This window comes from Amphiura filiformis, chromosome 4, assembly GCF_039555335.1.
Source record: "Amphiura filiformis chromosome 4, Afil_fr2py, whole genome shotgun sequence".
Taxonomy (NCBI): domain Eukaryota; kingdom Metazoa; phylum Echinodermata; class Ophiuroidea; order Amphilepidida; family Amphiuridae; genus Amphiura; species Amphiura filiformis.
In genome coordinates this window covers 45,931,476-45,956,517 of record NC_092631.1, presented here as the reverse complement: position 1 = coordinate 45,956,517, position 25,042 = coordinate 45,931,476, and the positions used below count along the sequence as shown (strand labels likewise).

Sequence of the window (25,042 nt, the reverse complement as noted above, 5' to 3'; positions counted from 1 at the left end):
CTATATGCGATTCTCTCATCACAAAAACAAATCATACATTTAGGTCAAGTGAAGTATAGACAACATAATGTAGGTTTCCTTGACAAAAATGAGACTATGATAGCTGTTTTGTTTTTTAATTGATGCATTAAATGTAGGCTGAATATTTTTGATGAAAGTCAATCTTCCAAGGAAGGTGTAACTTTGCTACGGAAAGTGCTATGACAAAAGCGGTTTTCAGTTTTGGCTTTTACTCAAGGGCTTTAATTTGATAATAAAATGATGCGGTTTGATGGCAAATTTAACTCAACGTTAACATCTTGGAAGGAAAGCTTGTCAAGGAAACTTTGAATTTGATGAACTTTTGGGGAACAAGGAGAAGGAATATGAAACGATAAAATCAGGGAATCTAAAACAGCTATTGATACTATTAAGGGTAGACAAGGTACATTTTATTGTTGGTTGAAGCAGCCAAAATAAATTGATTTTCATTTTCTAAATCAATATATTATTGACACTTTGATGTTTTGCAAAAGTTCATTCTACAGATCATTTACTTGCTTGATATATTGTTGTGAATCATGAGTTATGTACGTTTTACAAACGTGTTGTTGTTTCAGCCCTCTTTACAACATAACTCAAGAAGTACAGGACCTACAAAAGTATCTGTGATATTTGAATTCTTCTACACACTTGCTATGAAATAATCAATGTAATTTTTGCCAAAGCTCACTACCATTTGCAAGATGCTGTGAACTACCAAATCGCAACAGTTTAAAATAGTTGCTAACCTTAATGAAGCTAGTGGTGTTATGTAAGGTCATGGAACTGGAACGGGAAGTAAGCCTAAAAAACTTAAATTTGAACGTAGATTTAAACCATTGTAATGGAATGACTTGTTGAGCGGTTGAAATACGATGAGTTGGCACCTCACTTTTTTACTTGGGAGCTAAAATTTAGCCGCCTAAATTTATAAAGTTGGGAGCCATTGGCTCCTCAATCAGTGTTTGCACCATACAGCACTGGTAATGACTGGTGAAATACGGTATGGTGCAAAACCTGAATAAATTAAGCCTAAGTGCAATTTCAGCTGAAGCTAAAGATAGCAAAAATAATTAATAGTGATTGTCTAAACCAAATGACAAGAATCTTTGATGAGTTATTTAAAAGTGGATGTACCCACATCAAAGGTTTCAGTTTAATGGTCAAATTAGAACAAATGTAAACTGCATGCAATCATTGTTAATCCATGTTAATTTTATGTAATTTAGTTTTAATTTCTTTCAATTTTGTTGCAGTGCTACAAAACATGGCAAAGGGTGGCAGAAAACAAAAGGAGAAGAGAAAAGACTTCCAAAAAGTAAGATATATATGCGTGCTTTTCTTGATCTTTTTCTTTGACTTGATCTGTTTAAAAGTGAAACCAGTCTATGCAATGGACTCTAGTGCATCACTGAATACAAAGCACATCAAGTTGCATTTACCCCGTTTACATTTGGCAAAAGTCGTAATCGACTTAAGCTGTATTTTGAATTATGACGGCAGATTAATTCGTTTGGTGGGTGTTTACATTACATCGGCTGAATTCGATTCCAAATTCGCATTCACGAATATCGAATTCGTTTGTTACCAATGGTTATGGCAGGTTAATACACATTCAACAACATGTTCGTTTACAGTAGCGAAAAGTCGTAATTAATGACGACTTATTCAAATTCACTTGAAATGAATGATGATCATCATTGGAATTACGACTTTTGAATTACGATTAATTATGACTGTACCTGTTTACACGTATGATACGAATTAAGTCGATTACGACTTTCGCCCAATGTAAACGGGGTATTAGAGTGTGTGACTACATGTAGATCAAGCAAAATAAGGGCAATGCTAACCAATATTTTGCTGTTTTCACAAATAGATCGATAAATTTAATGAACATTAATTTTCTCCAAAATGTTAAAAATATCACATGAACAAATAGTATTTTATTTTTATCTAAAACCAAATTCTGTTCAAACACTTGTCCAAAATGATCAGGTGGCTCAAACAATATGTTTTACCTTCCTTATGCCTAATTTGCATATTTGCATGCAAATAGATAAATGAAGTAAAATGCAAATGATTCAACAGTAGTCTGTTTAATAGTAGGCTTGGGCGAACACCAAAAAAGCGATTATTTTTGTTGTATCAAATATCTTTGACTGTAATAGGTTGAGCGCCATTGGTTGAATATAATCCCACTGGTAAACATTGCTGTTCGGTACATAAAAAGTGGAGAAAGATGTGTTTAACAGTTATTTCACTTGTTATTCTGGTTGTAGTTTTCGGTACCATATTAAAGATGCAATTATTTTAAAAACCGACTATCAGCTGAAAACATCGCTTTAAAAAGCAATGTGATTTGAAAAATAATCAATTAATTTCTATTAAATCAAAATGTTGATACTTTGATTACAGTGTCTTTAAATAATTGAGTACTCAATTATTTTATAACATATTATTATATTTATCAAAATATTGCCCAAGCATTTCAATGGTAATATTTTCATTTTGTCGCATAGTTTGTTTCCATTTTGTTTTTTCACATACAATTGATTATTTTTACACCAATACAGGTAAAGTTGAAGACTGGCAAAGTGAAGCCTAAAGCTGATAACTTTACCAACACAACCTTCAAGGCTCATGCTATACAGATCAAGGAACAACTGAAAGATAAAGATGAGTCACAACCTACAAATCAACGTAAACAGAATATCAGTGTAAGTGAACAGGTGTAGCTACTCAGAGTAAGGGGGGGGCAATTTATTTATTTATTTATTTATTTATTTATTTATAAACAAAAGTAATGCAAAAATTTATATTTATTTATTTATTTATTTATTTATTTATTTATTTATTTATTTATTTATTTATTTATTTATTTATTTATTTATTTATTTATTTATTTATTTTGTTGTTGTTGTTGTTGTTGTTGTTGTTGTTGTTGTTGTTGTTGTTGTTTGTTTGTGTGGATGGGTCAGGTGTGGTGTGGGCCTAGGCCTACACATTTGTTTCCAATTTGTTATTTTGTTTTGTTTGTTAAATACGAACTATGAGAAGGACATTTGGAAACAAAAGAACTTTTGTACAAGAAAATATTATTTAAAACAATGACTTAGGTTACAGAAAACAGTAGCCCTACCATCATCACTTATAAATAGACCCTATCCAATAACGGGTACGGTATAACAATTGAAATGGCAGGACAGATTGGTGGACATTTGATAGGGTCTATGCCCTAAGTTAAGAATGGACCATCCCACTCGATTTGTGAAAAGGTCGGGAACCCTTTTGGTGGACCCAAGTAACTGCCTAAAATGAGGCAAAATTGAAAAGAAATGGGGTTTTAAATTGAACTTTGGAATTTGACAAGTATAAATCATGTTGGGTCTAAGGCTGTGCTAACACTTTTCTTTGATGACTTTGACCACATTTTTTTATTTTTTTAAATATCATAAAAATACAAGAATCTAAGCTAATTGAACAGGCAGTAGCCACTGATTAGCCACCCATACCAGTTCGGGGGCACTCGTAATTCACGGATGTCTCTGATTTCAAAGACGGGTCAGTGATTTCACATACGGGGGTCTGTGATATCACATACGTCGAGCTTTGTTGACAGCTGGGCACTCGATGCAGCACATCGGAACGAAGCTGAGTGTATTAGAATATGCTTTCCTATGTTTAGCAAATATCTGCCTGTGCAACAATTATATCTATCTATGCAAATTATGACACACTTAGATTGCGGATGGCCAAAATCAAATGTTTTGAAGTAAAAAAATCCCAAGGGTACCCGAGCCTGTGCTCTGATTCATAATTGGATAGTAAAATTAGCGGGGACTCAACTGGGGCTACAACCCTGATAAGGCCTACTCACAAAATTATTCCCACTGCGCCAGCACGTTCACCAAAATTACTAATATCGTTTGCGACTGGGTTTTGAAACTAGGGAGTATGTGATTTATGAAACATCTCTGAAATATGATACTGTTATGTGACATGACGCTTCAAGAGTATTTGATAACAGAGACGTCTGCGAATTATGAGTGCCCCCGAACTGATACCATCTGCCAACAGTTTATTAATTTAAGCACTATCTACTTCATAAATGATGCTAGTGAATGTGTGCTTCTTGTAATTAATGTAAAGGGAATTATACTTGACAATTTACTAGGTGCACAATGGCAAAATGTCAAGTTTTAACACTGATTGTGGAAGGGGGCATTGATTTACATTTTTAGATTCAGAGTGTACCAACCACGGAATACTACAGACTATTTATCGACATCAAAGTCCCTGTTGCTGAGAATTCATGAGGGCTGATCGTTCGATTGTGCTGTGTCTAACAATCACACCAGCATTGCGTGCATTCGCGAGCTTTGTATGTCTTTGTGTTTACGCAAAATACTGTTAAAATATGCGGTACATGCATAGCAGTTTCGCCTGTCTCATTTCATGGAACAATCCGCCCTCATGGGTTGATACTGAGACTTTTGACTGTTTGGAGTTTGTCTGTTATCTCTTTTGTCCATGATTGCAACACTTTTATCTGATTGTGTGGATCCTCCAATAGATGCTCTTGATAACAGACTGTTTATTTATAGCATTTGTGAGGAGGAATTGACCAGTATCATTTATCTTACAGGACTTGATGTGTCATCTTAATCACTACAATGCATCCATTCGGCATTCATCTGTGCAGAGCATCAAAGAACTACTAACATCTCATCCAGATCTTCTACTTCAAAACCTCTCCTCATTACTCAACAACCTTGCAGTCCTAATGACGGACAAAGATGACACCGTCCGCAAAGCTGGTGTGACTGTCTTACAGCACGTCATGCAGTCGGTATCCGCCACTCAGATATCGCCATTCTTTGCGATACTTAACGCCCACATCTGTTGCGCAATGACTCACATCACAGAGGCTATACAAATAGACTCTCTAGCAGTCTTGGATTGCATTCTGCAGCAATACCCTGAGTTAGTGATACCGCATAGTAAGGAGTTATTGACAAACTTTGTGCATCAGATATCGCAGCAGAAGAAAGTAGTACAGGGGAAAAGGGATATGTTAGGAGCAGAGTTGAGTGTCAATCCTAGTAGTGTTATGTCAAGTCAGAAATGGAGGATAAAGGTGAGAAATTAGATTAGATGTGAAAATGTATGATTTTACTGAAATAAGAATAGCCTATAGGCTATATCATCAGTGTGTCGCCAGATACAATTTTAATCATTTTAAACTGTATAGAAAGTGAAAAAAAAAATGCATAATTTGTTGGCTATCATGTGCTGCATTGTTCATATGCAATTAAATATGTTTTGTACATTGTGGTATGAAATTAAATATATTGTGGATTGAATATTTGTAAAAAATAACATCTTTTTTTGAATTGGCTTGTAACATTCAGTAGACAATAATATGAATCAAATTCTGGACTCGCCAACAATTTTTTTAGTAACATTGCGACCTGTGCACCGGGTCTTCATCAGACTGCGCAGAAACTTGACTGTTGGTTTGGTCACATGATGGTAATCGGCGAGGAAGTAGTTTCACGGTGGGGTCCCAGGCGCGGGATAACAGAAAACAGAACATTCATTAGAGTTCCATCTTTCATAACCATAGCGTCCACTATGCTTTTTGGCTATGGGAAAGGAAAGAAGGAAGAAATAAAGAGAGATGATGAACAAATTTAAAGAACTTGTTTGTTTCCCTCAGGATTCGAAACACAGACTCAATCGACGACCGGTAGCTACAGGTGTTTCGCTGGCCTGGCCAATGAAACTGTGTGTATGACTTGGGGTGATAGCATCATCCACTCACCTGGGATGCATGCATATATGCAGTGGCTTCATGCAGATGGATTAGGGAGAGTTAGGGTTAAGATTTATTCAATGCATTAGGAAAGTTTACTTGCACTGTTTGTTTATATGCATCCTTGTTAAATCTGTAGATTTGAGTAACTTGTAAATGATAATGAAATCAAAATTCATATAATTTCTCAACAGGTTCTTCAGCGACTTCAGCAATTCCTTCATGTACTTGTGAAGGAAGACAAGAGCCCTGGAGTATTATCACACAATGGTAGCATCTCTCAAGAGGTTAGGGTTGGAACCAATCAAGTTGTCAGCAATGTACAAATGTTTGGTCAGTCAGGGAAAGTGCCTGGTCTTCAAGAAGGATTTGTGTTGAGGTAAGCTAGTGTTGAGATGATGGCATACATTGCACTTGAGGGAAGCATAGTACAGTGGCTATGGCCAAAAGAATAAAAAAATTAATAATGTATTTCATGTATGCAGTGTAAATTTGAGGTGTAACATTTTACAAATTATTTTTCTCACTTGAATTCTGCTACTTGTAGTGAATAAGCCCAATCGGCATTGGAAGTTTGCAATGCATTGTGGGACAGTTTTTGCAGTTTTAGGACACTTTGTCCTTTGACCTATCGGGAAAATTGCTGTAATTATTAATAATTTATTTATTATTGTCATAATGTTATCATTAAAAATATTTAAATAATTAATTCATTTTATAATAATGTTTTTTAAGTTTGTTTTTATTCTAGTAACACGTTTTAATTTATATTTGGTACGCACAAAACCCGAATTTTTCTGAATATTCCAGATAGGTCAAAGGGCAAAGTGTCCTAAAAAAACCGGAAGTTACAATAGCGATTTGGCTTATTGTACTCTTAACTGGTTGTTGTTACTCATGCATGCTATGCAGTCAGACCTATGGCTTTTGTTCTGATTGAGTCATCACTGGTTTCATATCATGTTGAAAAAAAAATAAAAAACTTCCCACAAACATTCTACATCAATTTTCATCAACAAATATTTGTTGATGATAAAAATGAATCAGTAGATTGTTTGACAAGTATTCTACTTCAAATATTTGGAGTCTGGCCCTGAATGATAGATGCCTGATGCCGGCAGTAATGTTGAATTGAAAATTCCCCATGAAGTCACCCATTTGCCCTCTAGCAGTAGGCTATTCCAGTTAAAATCCATACACCTCCAATGAAAGACATTAACCTTAGGCCAAAAAAAAATTGTTATGTTGGTGTAACGTGCTGATCAAAAATAGGGTAGGTAGGTAGGGATTTTTTTTTTTTTTTTTTTAGGAACTGTTTTTGAACAATGTTGAACGAGTTGAAACATTCCTTTGATAGAAGTATATGAGTCTTAAATATAATACTCTTTGTACTTCTTCAAAACTGCATACCAGATGTCGGTATGAAAGGTCCTGTACGGTTTGCATTGACTCGATCAATTGCGTGTCTCGATAGGGACTGCAAGCCACCGCAAGTCAAATTGTCCCTCACTGTCTGGACTCTTTGCGCAACATATCCATGTTGGAATTCATCACACAGTTTCTGCGCAAAGTCTCCGACCAAAACGTGTAATTCCACCCTTCTAATCGATTGGAATATTGTTTTTGAACTAGATTTACCAACCACTGAAACAGAATAGTCGTCAGAATAGTCGTTAGCGTATGTAAAAAAAAAAATTTAAATTAAAAAAAGTGTAGGGTCGGGCCTAATAATAGGGTCGGCCGGGTTACGCCAACATAACAATTTTTTTGGAGGGCCTTAATCTCCCACACAGGGGGTTGGAGATTTAAAATGAAGTTGCCCAGTCAGATAACCCCATTTGAAATTCACACTCCCTGTGTGGGAGATTAAGGGCATGTCTTCCATAGGGGGTGTATGGATTTAAGCTGGAATAGCCCATTATGTGTGTGTATTAGACCTTGTAAATTGTAACTGCCCTGGCCTGCTATGTTTGAGATATTTATACAGGATAATTATGATATTTGTACTCCACTATATATATTGATCATGATTAGGCCAAAAAAAATGTTTGCTTGCCCTCAACCAGGTGGATGTGAGTTCATAAGAGCAATGTTGGGGATTATAGATCACAATTTTTCAATCGATGTGGAGAGATGAGGTCCGACCAACAGCCATTATAACGAATGGTTCATGTTCAACTAATTCCAGCGGATGGTCTGTGGCTAGTAAGGAATCATCTTTGACCATGCGCTGATCTGGCTGGTCAGGAAGATATTTAATATCCCGAATTTATAATATGCCTACCAGTTCCATCGTATAACCGATTGCTAGAGAATATGTGTTACCATGTTTAATAAATTTGTATTTATCGTATAATAAAATGTGGCCAAATGTATAATGTGTACATAGTGTGTGGATCACAAGAATAATAATCTTTTACGGACTTGGCTACTAAGCATGTCGGGAAGGATATTGACCTATGTCAGTTATCATGTTAGAGATGAGGTCCGACCAAATGCTTGTGTCATACTTTTGTCGCTGAGCGGCGTGGCGCTTTACGCATTGCAGACAAGCGGACACAATCGAAGCTTGTCATTGGTTAATCGTCTTGCCTGTTGCCGCTTGCCATGGAGTATGACGGGGGCATTCACTGTGTGCGATCATGCGTGAGAGGCAATTCCCGATAATATATTAAGTTCCCTGCCTCAACCGACCGACCCTAATTTTGGAAATCAGAAAAAAAAGGATTTTTTTTCTATTTATTGTACAAAAGAATGTTGACCCTATTTTTGGAAATTCCTGAATTTTTTTTTTCTTTTCAACTTTTTGCATTCTGAAGATGTAAAAAAAATGTATTTTAGAGGTTGTGTTCAACATTTTTGTTGTTTTGTAATGTTGATTCATTTTGATACCAAAATTGTCTGATTTTTCATATTTTGAGCTTTTTTTTATACAAACAGTAGAGTTTGTTAGTAATTAAAAAAGAAAGAAAAAAATCCCGACCGACCGACCCAATTTTTAAAATTCATTTGAGGGCAAGCAGACAATTTTTTGATGAGTTATGATTCAATTATCATCATGATTATTCCATTGGTTGCTTGACAACATACAATATAAACAAAAGAGCCAACAGATTAAATTATTGTGCAATATAAGGAAGGATATTAATGCATGAGTAGGCTACGGACAATGTACACAAGTGCCAACAACGTAATGTATTGTGCAATAAGGAAATGAACACAAGAATGGGAATTCCCCTTAAAATCACTGTTTTGCCATTCACTATTAGCTGTGATCACTGAACCTTGCAAATTGCACCTGCTGGGTTAAAAGGCCAGACATTGGGACTTTCTACTATAATACCAATGATTATATTGAAGCTACAGGCATATAACTCAACAGGTTCTGCTCTACTGCACGAAGGAACTGCACACATAAAACAAGTTTTTTTCAATATCAATTCTAAAATGTTACAACAAGAAGTGTATAAACCATACAGTGACGACTGCATCAAATCAAATGAGAAGATAATGGAAAAATAACAGCCGACCTACACTAGGATCCAAAACATTCTCATCTATTAGTGCACAGTTCTTTAACCCCAATACATTTGTACATTTATTGAATGACCTTTGAAAATTTGGGTACAAAAACTCATACTCTGCAACTTGAGGTCAAAATTTGCACTATGGCTGTTTAATTAAGGTTGTTGAACTATGTCATTGGGATGAGGCCATTGTGGTTCATAGTGCTACATGTTTTGTATTTAAGTCAAAGTCCCTACACCAGCTAGAATTGGAGTTGATAGGCTGGTAAGACTAATGACATTGAAATTGCTGTCATATGCTACTCTACTTCATTAAATTTAGGGGGAAGTACAAGTTTGCACGCTACGAAAAAACTAGATATGGTGGAACTGTTATTGTGAATTTATTTCATTTTTTTCACAAAAAAGATCAAAACAGATGTGTACTGTGTCTGATGTCATCAATTAACTACAAAGATATTGTGTTTTTTCATCGACAACCTGAAATATCTAATCCAACAGGTGATTGCACTACATATAGCAGGTGGTGGAAGCAGATTGTGTGGTTATTATACTTTATGCAGTGCAGCATCAAGATTTTACAGATTTGAAAAATATCTTGACATTGTCCATTAAATGTGTTTTTCCTGGAAGCAAGGAAATTAACCTTTTGACATGCAGTGGTGAACAAACCCCCTTTATATTTGATATTTGAATAAGACACCGGAGTGACATTACACTTGAAATCAAGAAATAAGCTTGTAGTGGTAAGAAAAATAAACTTGATTGACGCCAAACTCTGGAAACAATCTGAATTCATCTTGGTTGTGATTCTGACAGTTTTCATGATGACACACAGATTGTGCTGTTATAGTCTCCTGTTTTCACTTCTGATGATCTGTTTGGATTTACATGTAGCATCGTTTGAAGTGACTGAAACCAATGATACCGCTGTAAGATGTCAAAATCAACATTTCATTCTTTCCCGGAATGATACACTTTCAATTCGGACGCATAAAAATGAAACTTGTGACTCTGTAGTGTCATCTTCTTATAACTATGGAATTACTGTGAAAGTCCTTTGGTTGCCCTCTTGGTCAATTTTTGACTACTTTACCATGGAAGAATCCGGAGCAGACTGCTTGAATCAATCATTTGGCTGGATTGGATTTACAGAAGCAGAACCATGTACGATTGTTCTAAATTGTAGTGAAATTCATATCAACATTCGAACATCCTCTATTTTGGAAATACAAGAGCGCAGTATGTTTGCTTCAACATACAACTTGGAATATGTCAAACAGTTTGATGCAGTTAACATTCACACATATGAGAACTTGAAGTTCCATCAGTGTAAAAATGTTCATATCATTGATAAGATTTATCAAATACCATATTATGAAATCCCATATGTGACACTGCAAGAAGGTTACCCATCTTTTCAGATAACATTAATAAATGATCCATACTTCAAACAAGATGAGCTACCAGGATTTGACCTTGACCTTCCAGATGATATACTTTTAGCCGAATTCCCAGAGTGTCCGGTTAGCTGCCTCTGTACTCTAGGCTTCCAGATGCTTATTATTGACTGTCCAGATGCGTATGATTATAGGAAGAACATTCTTATTGTAGGTGGATCTCCTGCTTCGTTTCTTACAAACTCAACTGCAATAGACCTCTCTGACAGACAGCTCACTCACATTGAACCTCAATGCTTCCTCAATCTATCAGATGTTATCATTTTATTGTTAAGCCGGAATAAGCTGACAACAATCGGACCTGGTATTTTTGAAGGTTTAGAAAACATTCACACAGTGGACTTGTCTTTCAACCAGATCTCAAGTATAGAGACTGGTTCATTTTCACATTTGTATAAATTAAAACGGTTACTGTTAAATGTAAATAAGCTACAGTATATTTCACATAGTTGGTTTGATGGTGTACAGGTACTGTATTTAGGTGGAAATACTATTAAGGAAGTAGAACCCGATATGTTTTCTCACATGCAAGGGTTAAAGGTCTTGTCTTACCCTGATTGCCATTTATCTCAATTGAGAAACCTTCCAAATGAACTGTTGTTGTTGGATATTACATCCAACATTTTCTCAAGCTTGCCTACAAATCTGCCTAAGAATTTAACTCATTTATCTGTAAGTAACAATCATCTCTTTTTAATGAACCAAACAATACTGTATGATAAATCTACCTTGGTATCACTTGTCTTGTCACATAATAATATATCTGTCATTCCAAGCGACTTATTCAGTCATCTTTATACTTTAAAACGCCTTTACTTGCATTCTAATACTTTGGAGAAACTACAAATCAACCTTTTTGATAAATTAATGAAGTTGGAGATATTGACTCTATATAACAACATAATTGGCTCACTACAGTCAGGAATATTCAGAAATTGCCATCAATTAAAAGAGCTGTGGTTGTATGACAACACACTCAATGTGATACAAAGTGGCCTTTTCAATAGTTTAATAAAGCTAGAGATATTGGGTCTGAGTAACAATAGCATTGAAACATTACCATCTGGTGTATTCCGAGATCTTCATCAATTGCTACAGCTTTACCTGATGGGAAACAAACTCAAGGTGGTACAAAGTAACATTTTCAATAATTTGACAAAGCTAGAGGTATTAAGTCTGTATGAAAATAATATTGAATCATTACCATCAGGTGTATTCAAAAATCTTCATCAATTGCAAGAACTTTGGCTGTATAGGAACAAACTCAATGTGATACAAAGTGGCCTTTTCAATAGCTTGGCAAAGTTGGCAAGATTACATTTGAATGAAAATATCATTGAATCATTACCATCAGGTGTATTCAAAGGTCTTCATCAATTGCTAGAGCTTTACCTGAATGGAAACAAACTCAAGGTGATACAAAGTGACCTTTTCAATAGTTTGACAAAGCTAGAGATATTAGGTCTGAATGAAAATAACATTGAATCATTGCCATCAGGTGTATTCAAAGGTCTCCATCAATTGGAAGTGCTTGATCTGTTTGACAACAAACTCCATGTGATTCAAACGGACCTTTTCAGTGGGTTGACAAAGCTAGAGGTATTAAGTCTGAATACCAATGAAATTGAATCATTGCCTTCTACCCTATTTACAGACCTTAAAAGCTTAAAGGAGCTCCATCTGTTTGAAAACAAGTTGATTGAAATACCAAAAGATGTTTTCCACCAATTTGGTGGAATGCCTTTGCAGTTACTAAATATCAATTCAAACAATATGATCAGACTTTATCCATATCAGTTTGCAAATTTGACAGATTTGATAGTTCTGAACCTTCAAAATAATGAATTTAAAGAAATACACAATAAAGCACTGTCAGGTTTACCCAAATTGAAATATCTAAACCTTGACTATAATAGTCTAACAAAATTAACCAAACACTCTTTTGAGGGATTGCATCTGCAAAACAATAGTTACATCACAGTTGACAACTCAGCCACATGTTGTTTTCTTGAAATGAAAAGTCAGTCTCAATGTGCTCCAAGAAACAAGAAATCTCCTTACTTAACATGTAAACAGCTACTCCCATCTACAGCTGTTAAATGTTGTGCATGGATTTTTGGTTTTTGTGCATTGTTTGCTAACATTGCAGTGTTCATTTGGGGGTGTGAAAAAATGATATCTAAATCAGTAGATAATAAGCAAGTGAAACAAGTTGTTTTTATTACCAATTTAGCTCTGGCAGACTTACTTATGGGTGTGTATTTGTTAGTTATTGCATCTGTTGATCAATACTATAGTGAGTATTTTCCTTCAGTTGCTAAGCATTGGAGAAACAGTGCACTTTGTAAATTTGCAGGATTTCTATCAATCTTATCAAGTGAAGCATCCCTTCTCTTTCTAACCCTTATAGCTGTAGATAGACTTTGGGCATTTCGAAAAATCTTTATAATACATAAGCTATTTGGCAAAATAACACAAGTATTGATGACAACATTTGCATGGGTTACTGCTTTTTCTTTAAGCATTGTAACCATTTTTTTACAAGATGATAATTTGTATCAATTTTCTGATGTGTGTATTGGGTTACCATTGGCAAAAACTAAAAAATATGAGGAGAACTATGATAACATTTCAATATCATACAACTTTGACAGGCCAGATGATATACTTCTGTTACAAACATTTACTATAATTGGCTCAAAACTAGAGAATTATTTCTCAATTGGACTTTTTCTTGGGTTCAACTTTCTGTTGTGTTTGTTAATTGCAATATGTTACATACTCCTATTTGTGTATATTTGTAAATCGGGATTCTCTTTGCTCAAAACTGACTTGAAAATGTCCATTAAAATGGGTGCTGTCACGTTGACTGACCTCATGTGCTGGCTTCCCATTGTCATCTTGGGCATTCTAGCACAGACTGGAGTAAAGGAACTCCCCCCTGAATTGTTTCCATGGATCACAGCATTTACTTTACCAATTAATTCTATACTTAATCCATTTCTGTATGCTACTGTAGATCGTGTATCTAATCATTTTGTAGATCGTTTACGACCAAATTGTTATATTGAAATGGAGACAATGTTGTAGTCATTTAACCCCATGGGAACTACCTGCTGATTGGCCAAAAAGAAGTTTTCATCATCAATTGGCCCAATCAGCAACATTGTTAGAATAATTTCACCACACAAAAAATTGGGGTGAATTATTTGCAAAGCTCCATTCTGATTGGTGATTAAAGTGAAGATATCATGTAATTGACCAATTAGAGGCAACGTTAGATCGGCAGGTAGTGCTCAGGGGGTTAATTTATTCTATCAGTGTGCATTTTACAAAAGATTGCTGCAGCCATATTAAATGTATTACACAAGTTCCCTGCTACTTCTAAATGGTAAAAAAACAGTATTTGATGAAAAGTGGGAAAAGCTGTGGTTACAATACCTTACAATGGCATATTATAATTAACTATGAATGGGTGTTGAATTTGTAATCAATTATCAAGATAGTGTATAATAGGACTCGTATTAGACGTGACACTGTACAAATATAAATCTTGTACAAAGGTAAATTATATTAGTAACCAAAGAATAAGAATGGAAAACTAGAAGGCTATATATTTGTACACAAATACGGCTATACCCGCATGTTATCGGTGTACCCAAACTTATAGTCCTTATTTGCTGAGGACTTAGAATAAAGAAATTGTAAAAAGTCGCCCAATTTGGCAGAAAATGTGTAAAAAGTAAAAGTCCAAGCCACAAGGTTTAATTGAATGTAGGTTGCACTGTCGTAGCACTTAAAATAAAGAAATTGTAAAAAGTCCCCTCCCAGGGGTGTCGTCTCTCTTACTCTCCATAGGTTGCTGTTGTCAGTATCTCTTACTCACAGTAAGGCTATGCAATATGATTAGGGGAAACTATTCCAGAGGGAGTATGTAAATTAAATGGAACAGCCATTTCAGAGGGAGTATGTAAATTATACGGAACAGCCTTTTTTGGGGCCATTTCAGAGGGAGTATGTAAATTAAATGGAACAGCCAATGGGTATGGAATTTAACTGGAACAGCCTTAACGCTTCACGCTGGTATTTCCAATTCTGATCTGTCTGTTTAGTCCCTACGTATGTGGGGTGGATGGGTGTGTGGGTGTTAGTAACAATATAATTCTCACGTGCTATCTGTGTACATATTCTGAGCCCGGAAGCTGCTTTCTTTGATGATAAACGGCCCGCCCTTTGTTTTAACGTTTTGGGCCCTGGGGCCCATAATATTTGACTTATGAGGCCCATGTACATAATTATGTTGAAGTATAATTCTCTAGTGATATCAGTAGACGCAAGCTTGCCACTGTAGCTACTTTATTTACTGAGTAACGGCCGGCCCTATGTTTTAGCGTTTGGGGCTCTAGGGCCCATATTATGTGACATATGGGGATTATATATACATATGACAATATAATACTAAAGACCTATCTGTGTACCAAATCTGAAACCTGTAGCTACTTTATTTGCTGAGAAACGGCCTGCCCTTTGTTTTAACATTTGGGCCCCTGGGGCCCCCAGCCTTGTACATCTGGGGCCAAAATGGGCAAAAGGCACATCTACAACTTAGGACCCATACATATGCCACATATAAGCCCTAGTGATCTTGTACTTTTAGAGTTAGGCTTGTCAATCTGTTGCACCATATTTTAACATTTGGGCCCCTGGGGCCCATAATATATAACATATGGGGCTCTTGTATGCTTGTAACTATACAGTACCCCTCGGCCTATCAGTGTACAAACTCACGGCCCTGAGCCGGCTTCCTTTGAAGAGAAATGGCGTGCTTTGTATTTTTCACATTTGGGCCCCTGGGGCCCGTGACCTTGACCTCTGGGGCCGAGATGGGCAAAAGGCACATCTATGGGGTAGGGCCCATAAGTGTACCACATATGGGCCCTGGGGCCCTTGTAGTTTTAGCGCTAGCCTTGACAGAATGATGTGTTTGATAGGAGAAGGAAAATAACTAGAAGGCTATATATTTGTACACAAAATACGGCTATACCCGCATGTTATCGGTGTACCCAAACTTACAGTCCTTATTTGCTGAGGACTTAAAATAAAGAAATTGTAAAAAGGCGTCCAATTGGGCAGAAAATGTGTAAAAAGTGAAAGTCCAAGTCACAAGCTTTAATTGAATGTCGGTTGCACTGTCGTAGCACTTAAAATAAAGATTATTGTAAAAAGTCCCCTCCCAGGGGAGTTGTCTCTCTTACTCTCCATAGGTTGCTGTTGTCAGTCTCTCTTTCTCACAGTGAGGCTATACAATATGATTAGGGGGAAACTATTCCAGAGGGAGTATGTAAATTAAACGGAACAGCCGTTTCAGAGGGAGTATGTAAATTAAACGGAACAGCCTATTTGGGGACATTTCAGAGGGAGTATGTAAATTAAACGGAACAGCCTATTTGGGGACATTTCAGAGGGAGTATGTAAATTAAATGGAATAGCCAATGGGTATGTAATTTAACTGGAACAGCCTTAACACTTCACGCTAGTATTTCCAATTATGATATAATACGATATGTCTGTCTGTTTAGTCCTACGTGTGTGGGGTGGATGGGTGTGTGGGTGTTAGTAACAATATAATTCTCAGGTGCTATCTGTGTACAAGTTCTGAGAGCGGAAACTGCTTTCTTTGATGAGAAACGGCCCGCCCTTTGTTTTAACATTTGGGGCCCTGGGGCCCAAAATATCTGACTTATGAGGCCCATGTACATAATAATGTTGAAGTATAATTCTCAAGTGCTATCAGTAGACTCAAGCTGGGCACTGTAGCTGCTTTATTTACTGAGTAACGGCCGGCCCTATGTTTTAGCGTTTGGGGCCCTGGGTCCATATTATGTGACATATGGGGCTCATATGTACATATAACTATATAATTCTCAGGTGCAACCTGTGTACAAACTCTGAGCCCTGAAGCTGCTTTATTTGATGAGAAACGGCGGGGGGTTTGCTTTAACATTTGGGGCCCTGGGGCCCATAATATTTGACTTATGGGGCTCATGTACATATGTTGAAGTATAATTCTCAAGTACTATCAGAAAACTCAAGCTGGGCATTGTAGCTGCTTTATTTACTGAGTAACGGCCGGCCCTATGTTTTAGCTTTTGGGGCCCTGGGGCCCATATTATGTAACATATGGGGGTTATATATAATATGAAAATATAATACTAAATATCTATCTGTGTACCAAATCTGAACCCTGTAGCTGCTTTATTTGCTGAGAAACGGCCGGCCCTTTGTTTTAACATTTAGGCCCCTGGGGCCCCTTGCCTTGTACATATGGGGCCAAAATGGGCAAAAGGCACATCTACAACTTAGGGCCCATACATATGCCACATATGAGCCCTAGTCATCTTATACTTATAGAGCTAGGCTTGTCAATCTGTTGCACCATATTTTAACATTTGGGCCCCTGGGGCCCATAATATATAACATATGGGGCTCTTGTATATTTGTAAATATAGAGTACCCCTAGGGCTATCAGTGTACCAACTCAGGGCCCTGAGGCTGCTTCATTTGATGAGAAGCGGCGTGCTTTATGTGTTAACATTGGGGCCCCTGGGGCCCGTGACCTTGACCTCTGGGGTCAAGATGGGCAAAAGGCACTTCTACGGGTAGGGCCCATAAGTGTACCACATATGGGACCTGGGGCCCTTGTAGTTTTAGCGCTAGCCTTGACAGAATGTTGTGTTTGATGGGAGAAGGAGGAGGAGAAGAAACCGCAGGATAACAATATACCCGTCCATGCTTCGCATGCGGGTATAAGAAGGAGAAGAAACCACAGGATGGCAATATACCCGTCCATGCTTCGCATGCGGGTATAAAGAAAAGAATAACACACTCAACGAAAAAGTTATTTTGTTAATTATCTGTTTAATTTTTTTATCCCTAAAAAAAGCGGAAGTAAAGAGGTTATTTCAGTTAAAGGCAAATAGCTATATACATTAAACATAAACGTTTAAAGAAGCATCATTGTGTCATAATGTTATTGTATACCATACATTCATAACTTGATTTGTTAACATTCTGAAGCTATGTATCAAAATGATTGTACCCATCAGTTTCTAGTGATTATAGACAAGATTGTTACATCAAAATACAACATAGCCTACATAGGAGCTTGCTAATTTATGAATGTAAGAGAATAGGTTATAAATATTAAGGCCGGTGTCAACAGGTCCTCTGTCGGAATCCTGTCGTGAATTATGTCAACATATCGACAGAACTTCGTCCATGGCGACATAGTGCTAACCGGGAGTGCTAAGGCAATGGCCCAGTAAAACTTCGTCAGGCAAGCTCATTTTCACTCAAAATATTGTCCATTTCGAATGTATTTTCAACAAAATGCAATGCCAAATCTTATCTTTTACCTACTATTTCGCCAATTTTTCATGTTATTTGCCTTCAGGGGGCATACTTTTGGCAGTATTATGCCTTGTTTTCCGGTGTAAATTGTACACTTCATCGCTACATGCTCGCTATGAACACGGCCATCTTGGAAATTTGCTGAAATTGCCGACGGTGTTTCTAGATATTTTTAGGTTAAAATTTTTGAAATATTCCTAAAATCATGAAAAAAAAAGTCCTGGTATTTTTTCGGAACCCAAATGTATATCGACACTCTGTCGACGTCAAGATACGAAATATGTCGACATGTCGACATCGGCCCTAATAAATATAGAAATTCAGGGCATTTCAGGAGGATCCAATGTTGCTTATGGAAGAAGCAGGCTTAGAGGTTAATAACTGCGCATCGGTTATTTGGAGGGCATTGTGAAAAATCTAAACATTTTGCCTTTGGAACCGAGGAATATCCCGATGGCGTAGCCCCGAGGGATATTCCGAGGTCCAAAGCAAAATGTTTAGAGTTTTCACAATGCCCAACATATTACCGATGCAAAGTTATTAACCTCATTCATAACCGTCATTTTAATCTCTTCACCCTACAAAATAACACAAAATTTTGCTCAAAAGTTTATAAAAATAGATGATTTTTACATCTTCCCTTTCCAAAAATCGATCAGGCTAAAACAGGAGGACCAATAACAAAAGTGCGTATCGCAATCTGTACAAATATGGTAGCGCACAATCCAAATACGGCAGCCAGCGCGCGCACAACAACACGCAAACGCCGGTCAATTGGGTGCGACATTTTAACAATTACGCATTTTGCGGTCAATTGTGAGATATTAATGACCTCGATTTGCGTTCGCATTTTCACAAATAACTAAATGTAATTGGATCACACGCATCGCGTTTATTAATGAGGTTATGAATTATCAATAAACACCAAATACTGATGGGTAGAAATCATTTTGATACAGCCTGTACATTCTTGGGTTGATAAATTTCCATTCAGACCGTTATCTTTTGAAAGTTACTGGCCTGACTGGCTAGTGCTAAAATGTTCAGGTAACTCTGTGCTAAAGTCTTAGAACATGGAAAGTGTGTTATGACAGCATAAATGTACATTATACCATGAAAAAATAAGTGGTATAAAGAACATTGGGCAAGACAGATTTTTGCAAACTTTTAGATATTTCCTAAGCACAAGGGACTCACAAAAATAGCCACTGAGTCCTTATCTTATTAATGGTCACACAGCAGTCATTTAATAGTTATGGAAGGACAAGATGTTGATCCAGCTATCAACTGAAGCATTTTGACCAAATACCTCATACTTTTTAATATAGTGGCATTTTTCAAACTGTATACTATATAGTTTTGATATACAACCCTGTAGAACAGATGGCGGGACATTGTTATTACACATCACACAATTACTAATTTGGGGTTCATTCATATATTTTCATGACTAAGCGGTTGTTTTATGCCCGAGGGGCCGCTTGCGCCAAGGGCATAAACAACCGCTTAGTCATAAAATATATGAATGAACCCCGCTCATACATACCAGAACATCTTGTGATTCTTATTTCATCAAAATAATAACAAAAATTACAAGTAACATCATTAAAAACACGATTTTCCTGCATTTTCCGTGCCAGGCGATCTCACATCCGGGACACGGGCATAAACGCTGTTTATGCCCGGCTCTTGACCAATCACGCGCGCTGTTATATAGCGTGTATGTATGAACTACTTGTTAACCTTTGGTTTGTGTTTTAATGTAGGTCTTTAGTACAAGATACAAAGACAACCTCTTCAACGAGCACCTCATCGTACGGTCCAGAGGAACTGTTTACTTTTATCACATCATTGGTACCACTCCTAATGCAATGCTGGGCAGAGGTGTCACCACGACAACAGTCTCATAGCAACAAGATGACACCTAATGCATGGGAAACACTAGATGGGGTGTTGAACGTGCTGCAGTTACTGTGGAGATGGATGGAGCAAACAGATCCTGAGGTAGGTCACATGAAGACACCAAAGAATTTATATCTTGCCCAAGAAAAGTATAATTTTGATTGCCCACAATTTTCCATTTTCAGGCTTTATCCTACCCTAGTTAATTCTGATATAAGTTAGATTATCATCCCAGCTTTTTACAAGACCAGACTATAGTTCAAAGACACAAGCAACAGCAGCAACCATGACAGCAACTACTACTACTAAGGTGACGCAACTCAAGTTCAAGAACATGAGGCGTTGTGACTGAAAGAGTTATAATAAACAGTTATTTAACAGATCCCACAAGTCTCTGCCATTCTGTGCGGTTTTGCGCTACTCTGAAGGCATCCTTGATTGTCAAGTTAATGGCGTTGAGATCGCCTATGAGCTGAGCTAGATATGTGCGGCGAAGTGCTCCACCACGGCGATAGGCTTCTGTGGCCTGATTGTTAGGATGGAGGATGATGGAAAGTGGCAGTTCCGGTCTCCTTATTATGCGTGGCCCACAATCCGTAGCCTGTTCCGTGTGAATGTCAATGTCGCGGGTACAACTTTTGCCCGGGCATACAGATTGTCGTTTGATAGGCGATCTGGAAAATGCACTCCAAGGCAGTAGCGCATCAGGGCACGGTGAGAAGCGTCAATGGAATTGCCCAATGTGTCTGTGATAACCAAAGCTTCACAGCTGTATATGACAGCAACAGCAGAGACAACAGTAACAATGTGGCTATCAGTGCCAGGAAACTGGGTAGTGTTAGGAGATTCATTTCAGGACTTTTTATCTTTTGAAATATTTTATTTTCTACAACACTCATTTATTAAACAAGCAGTATTATTTCCATGTAATTAGTTTCTTTGTTTTTCCTCGTTTTGCATGGAATTTTAATTTGATTATACAAAAAAGGCTTACACCTTTAAAAAACCCAGCAGCAGCAGCAGCAGCGGTGAGAACAGTAACATTATAACAAAATTATGTTAAATTATAGTATTATGGAAAACAATTCATATGTGTCACAATCTGGTCCATGGGTGCCAAAGGCGGCAAATTTGAAATTGAGATAAAGGCAAAAATATGGGGTCAAAAAACAATAGGCATTACAAAATGTCATAACTTTGAAACTAAGTGTACTAGACCTCTTGTGTTTTCAGTATATGATAGCTCAATGTTTGTATAATGTAATAATTATAGTAACACAATTTTCAAAAATGCCGCCTTTGGCCCCCACGGACCAGATCATGTCACATATGATCTTGTGACTCTATGTAACACAACATAATGAAAGACATACATGAAGTGCTTAAAAATTAAATTGAATCTGTTTGTTTAAGCTCCAATATCCCATAACATAATAATATTGATCTTGGTGGTTCATTGAATTGGCAACTATTCATATGCAGGATCATGCACTTGGTATAATTATAAAAGTAAGTTAACAAATGAGCTCAATTAATATAATTTTTAATATTTTTTGCCAAAGTTTCTGCCCCAGTTACAGAAGCGCTACTTGAAGACATTCAACCAACAACTCCTTCAGCATTTTCCTTTCTATGCAAACATTTCTTCAACTGGACGGGGTAAGAAATCAGGGAATATATCATCAGCTTCTGTGGTAACCATCAACCTTGCTGCATGTGATGTGATGTCATACTTCATCACTGCCAATAAGATAGAGGAAGACTGGGTGAAGAAAGTGATGAGTTTCGTCATGGAAACGCTGGCTGGTGATGGATGCAGCTTGGCTACTGAGCATGTGCAGAACCTGTTGCATGTGACAGGTCGTTTGGTGAAAGTCATTCCTGATGAAGGTATGTGTGTTTATCTATATAAAGGTGGGTGGGCAGATTTTTTCATATTGTGTTTTCTATTTTGTATTGAGGCCAACCAGTAAAACAATCTGTTTCAAAATTTTGAATATATAGAGGCCGTCAGCGTGACGTCATATGCCGCCATCTTGTGGGTACACGCTGTGATGGTCGTTCGATCTCCATGCGTGAGCAGCAAAATCACCGCGTTGATGCGCGATAATAGCTGCGTGGCACGCTGCGCCCTGCGCGTAGTGTCCAACACATGAACACACAGATCATTTGTACCCACAAGATTGCGAAAGGCTGACGGCCTCTATTGTACCAGTTATTTGGGTATCAGAAGCAAAATGAATAAATAATGCCTCATAGAAGAGTACATACTTCCAGTGGTGGTTACCACTTTTTAACTCATTTTTGATCACACCGTCTAAACAAAACATATTTCAGACCTCAAATTTTTATGAGGTTTTGATGGGGGTAAAGTGGGGGTGATGATCATGCCTTTTGAAAAGGTCATAAGCTGTTGCAAATTCAAATATTATAGGTCTGCAGGCAGTATTAAAGAGGTGTGGTCCGATTTGTTATGTCCTGTTTTCTATCTTCCATTGAAGCCTGGCAACCATTGAAATAATGTGTTTCCAAATTTGAGTTGTATCACTCCAGCGGTTTTGATATGAGAAGATATGTATAACAATGCCCATAGGAAGTACATACATGTATACTTCCAGTTGGATAGCACAATTCACCAAGTTTTTGTTCGCACCATTTAAAACAAAAAGTATCTAACTGTATATTGTATCATTCAGCCAATTTCAATGCAACTTGTAATGGTTAGAGGAATAAAACTGTATCTATGGAATCTGTTCCATGTATTTTAGAGTAAGAATTAAGTTTTGGTAAGGATAAGAGGATACTTTCTTCTTTATCTTGACATCACATATGTTATTATTTATACAGGTATGGTACAAGAGCTTCTTGAAGCGATGTGTATCCTCTATGAGAAGTGTCATTTACTTAGCCAGAATAAGCGGCAGGTATTAAACCACCTGGCACAGCTGACTGTACTACAACATAGCAAGAACAATAGTAGCTTATTACAGTAAGTAAGAGGAGTCCCCCTTTTTTTTTGTTTTTCAAAGCCCGTGAGGGTCTTTATTTTAATTTTATTTTTAACTCACAAACATTACATAAAATGCAAATACAATAATATCATAAAGTAAATACAATGTACCTTAATATTTCTATTTGCATACAAAATAAAATAAAACACACAAGTTTACAAACAACCATCAAACACGATACCAAAATTATTACAAACACCTTTTTTTCTGACATCTTTTGGACAGAACTCATCTTAATATTAATAATGGTTCCCATTTCTTTACATGATAACCATAAGTATCTTTTTTATTTGCAATTTCCTTCTCTACTTTTTCAATGAAAAAAACCCAATTTTTAAAATCATTAAAGATAGGGTTAATTTCTTGAACTCTACATTTATAAATAAATCTTTTCGTCAATAATAGAAAAAAGTTCAAAAAAGTGGCATATTTGTCATCATAAGTACCAAAACATACTTCCCGATAGGTAATATTCACAGTAATATTTAATTCTCTCAACCAGCCAAAATATCACTCCACATTGCTTTGGCAAATTTACATGACCACATCAAATGCTTCATGGTTTCTTCTTCTTTACAAAAGGAGCATTTATACTCATGAATTAAGCCAATTTTATAGAGAAACTTATTTGTTGGAAGGATTCTATGAATAAAACGAAATTGTAAGTACCGTGTTTTGGTATCCAATGTACATCTATATGGCATAGCATAAATCAAATTCCAATTCATATCATTGACCTCAAATTTAACCTTCCACTTCTGTTGTGCTTTAGGGACTGGGTGATGAACTGTATGACAAAGTAATTGATATGCAAATGAGGTAACTTTCTTTGCATTCTTGATTTGGGACATCAGCTGTAGCTCACGGTTGTGTTTACTTTCCAACAGCTGACTTTTAAAGGCTTTTGAAATAATATTTATCACACTCAGATACTTTAAGAAATTACAATTGATATCATATATTTATCTTTGAAATTTTCATATGACATCCAATGCCCATCAATAATTAAATCAGATACAAAATTGACACCTTTACTACTCCAGGACTTAAAATATAAAGTTTTTCGGTTAATTCTTATGTTACAATTGTACCATAAAACTTCATCTGTTTTTTCATGATCCATATTCCTTAATTTAAACCAAGATTTCAACACATCACACAAAAAGGTGTTACAAATTTTGTCATAGCTGAAGTTAATATGACTTTTGGGATTACACAACCAAATGCAATCCCCACCAACTTTGAACAATTCATTTGAAAACAAATATTTCCAACTACTTTTATTCTCATCATCTAAAAACCTTTTAACCCAAGCACATTTTAAGGCATCAATGAAGTTATAAATATTAGTCATATTCATACCACCATCCTCTTTTTTACAGTATAACACATTTCTATTAACTTTGTCTGGCTTACCATTCCAAATAAATTTAAATAAAATTTGCTCAATCTTTTTAATGAATGTATTCGGTGGAGTCGGTAAGACGGAAAAGAGGTAAGTCAGCTGTGACAAAGCTAAAGACTTAATTATAGTGATTCGGCCTATTGGAGTAAGATCGCACTGAGACCATATATCAAGAATTGTACTTAACTGTTTTAACTGAGGCTCAAAATTAATGTTAATAAGCTCATCCTTGTTGAGTGAAATCATAATACCAAGAAATTTTACAGGACCTTTTGTATATTGATAGTTATCTGGAAGCATATGATCTTTATCATTCTGTAATGAGCCAATCTTCAAAATAACAGATTTGGAAGCATTCAATTTTAAACCAGAAATTGAGCCAAAATTTTCAATAACATTAATAGCATTCATAAGGGATTCATTTGAACCATCTAAGACAAGAGTGGTATCATCAGCAAATTGGGAAATTTTTACACAGTTACCATCAC

General features: G+C 36.5%; 2 protein-coding genes across 2 annotated transcripts in view; both read left to right on the top strand.

Annotated features, from left to right (window-relative positions):
• Window positions 1-25,042, top strand: part of LOC140150219 (testis-expressed protein 10 homolog) — a 50,662-nt gene that overhangs the window by 11,593 nt on the left and 14,027 nt on the right. Inside the window, exons 2-8 of the mRNA XM_072172224.1 lie at window positions 1,278-1,339; window positions 2,598-2,741; window positions 4,670-5,161; window positions 6,034-6,218; window positions 20,003-20,240; window positions 21,701-22,028; window positions 22,986-23,127. Of these exons, the coding sequence (XP_072028325.1) occupies window positions 1,289-1,339; window positions 2,598-2,741; window positions 4,670-5,161; window positions 6,034-6,218; window positions 20,003-20,240; window positions 21,701-22,028; window positions 22,986-23,127 (1,580 nt within the window). The 5' untranslated portion in view covers window positions 1,278-1,288. The remainder of the gene's footprint in view (window positions 1-1,277; window positions 1,340-2,597; window positions 2,742-4,669; window positions 5,162-6,033; window positions 6,219-20,002; window positions 20,241-21,700; window positions 22,029-22,985; window positions 23,128-25,042) is intronic.
• Window positions 9,589-14,421, top strand: LOC140150936 (uncharacterized). The gene has a single exon (XM_072173092.1). It carries the CDS (start codon window positions 10,191-10,193, stop codon window positions 13,914-13,916), a length of 3,726 nt encoding a protein of 1,241 aa, XP_072029193.1. The 5' UTR covers window positions 9,589-10,190; the 3' UTR covers window positions 13,917-14,421.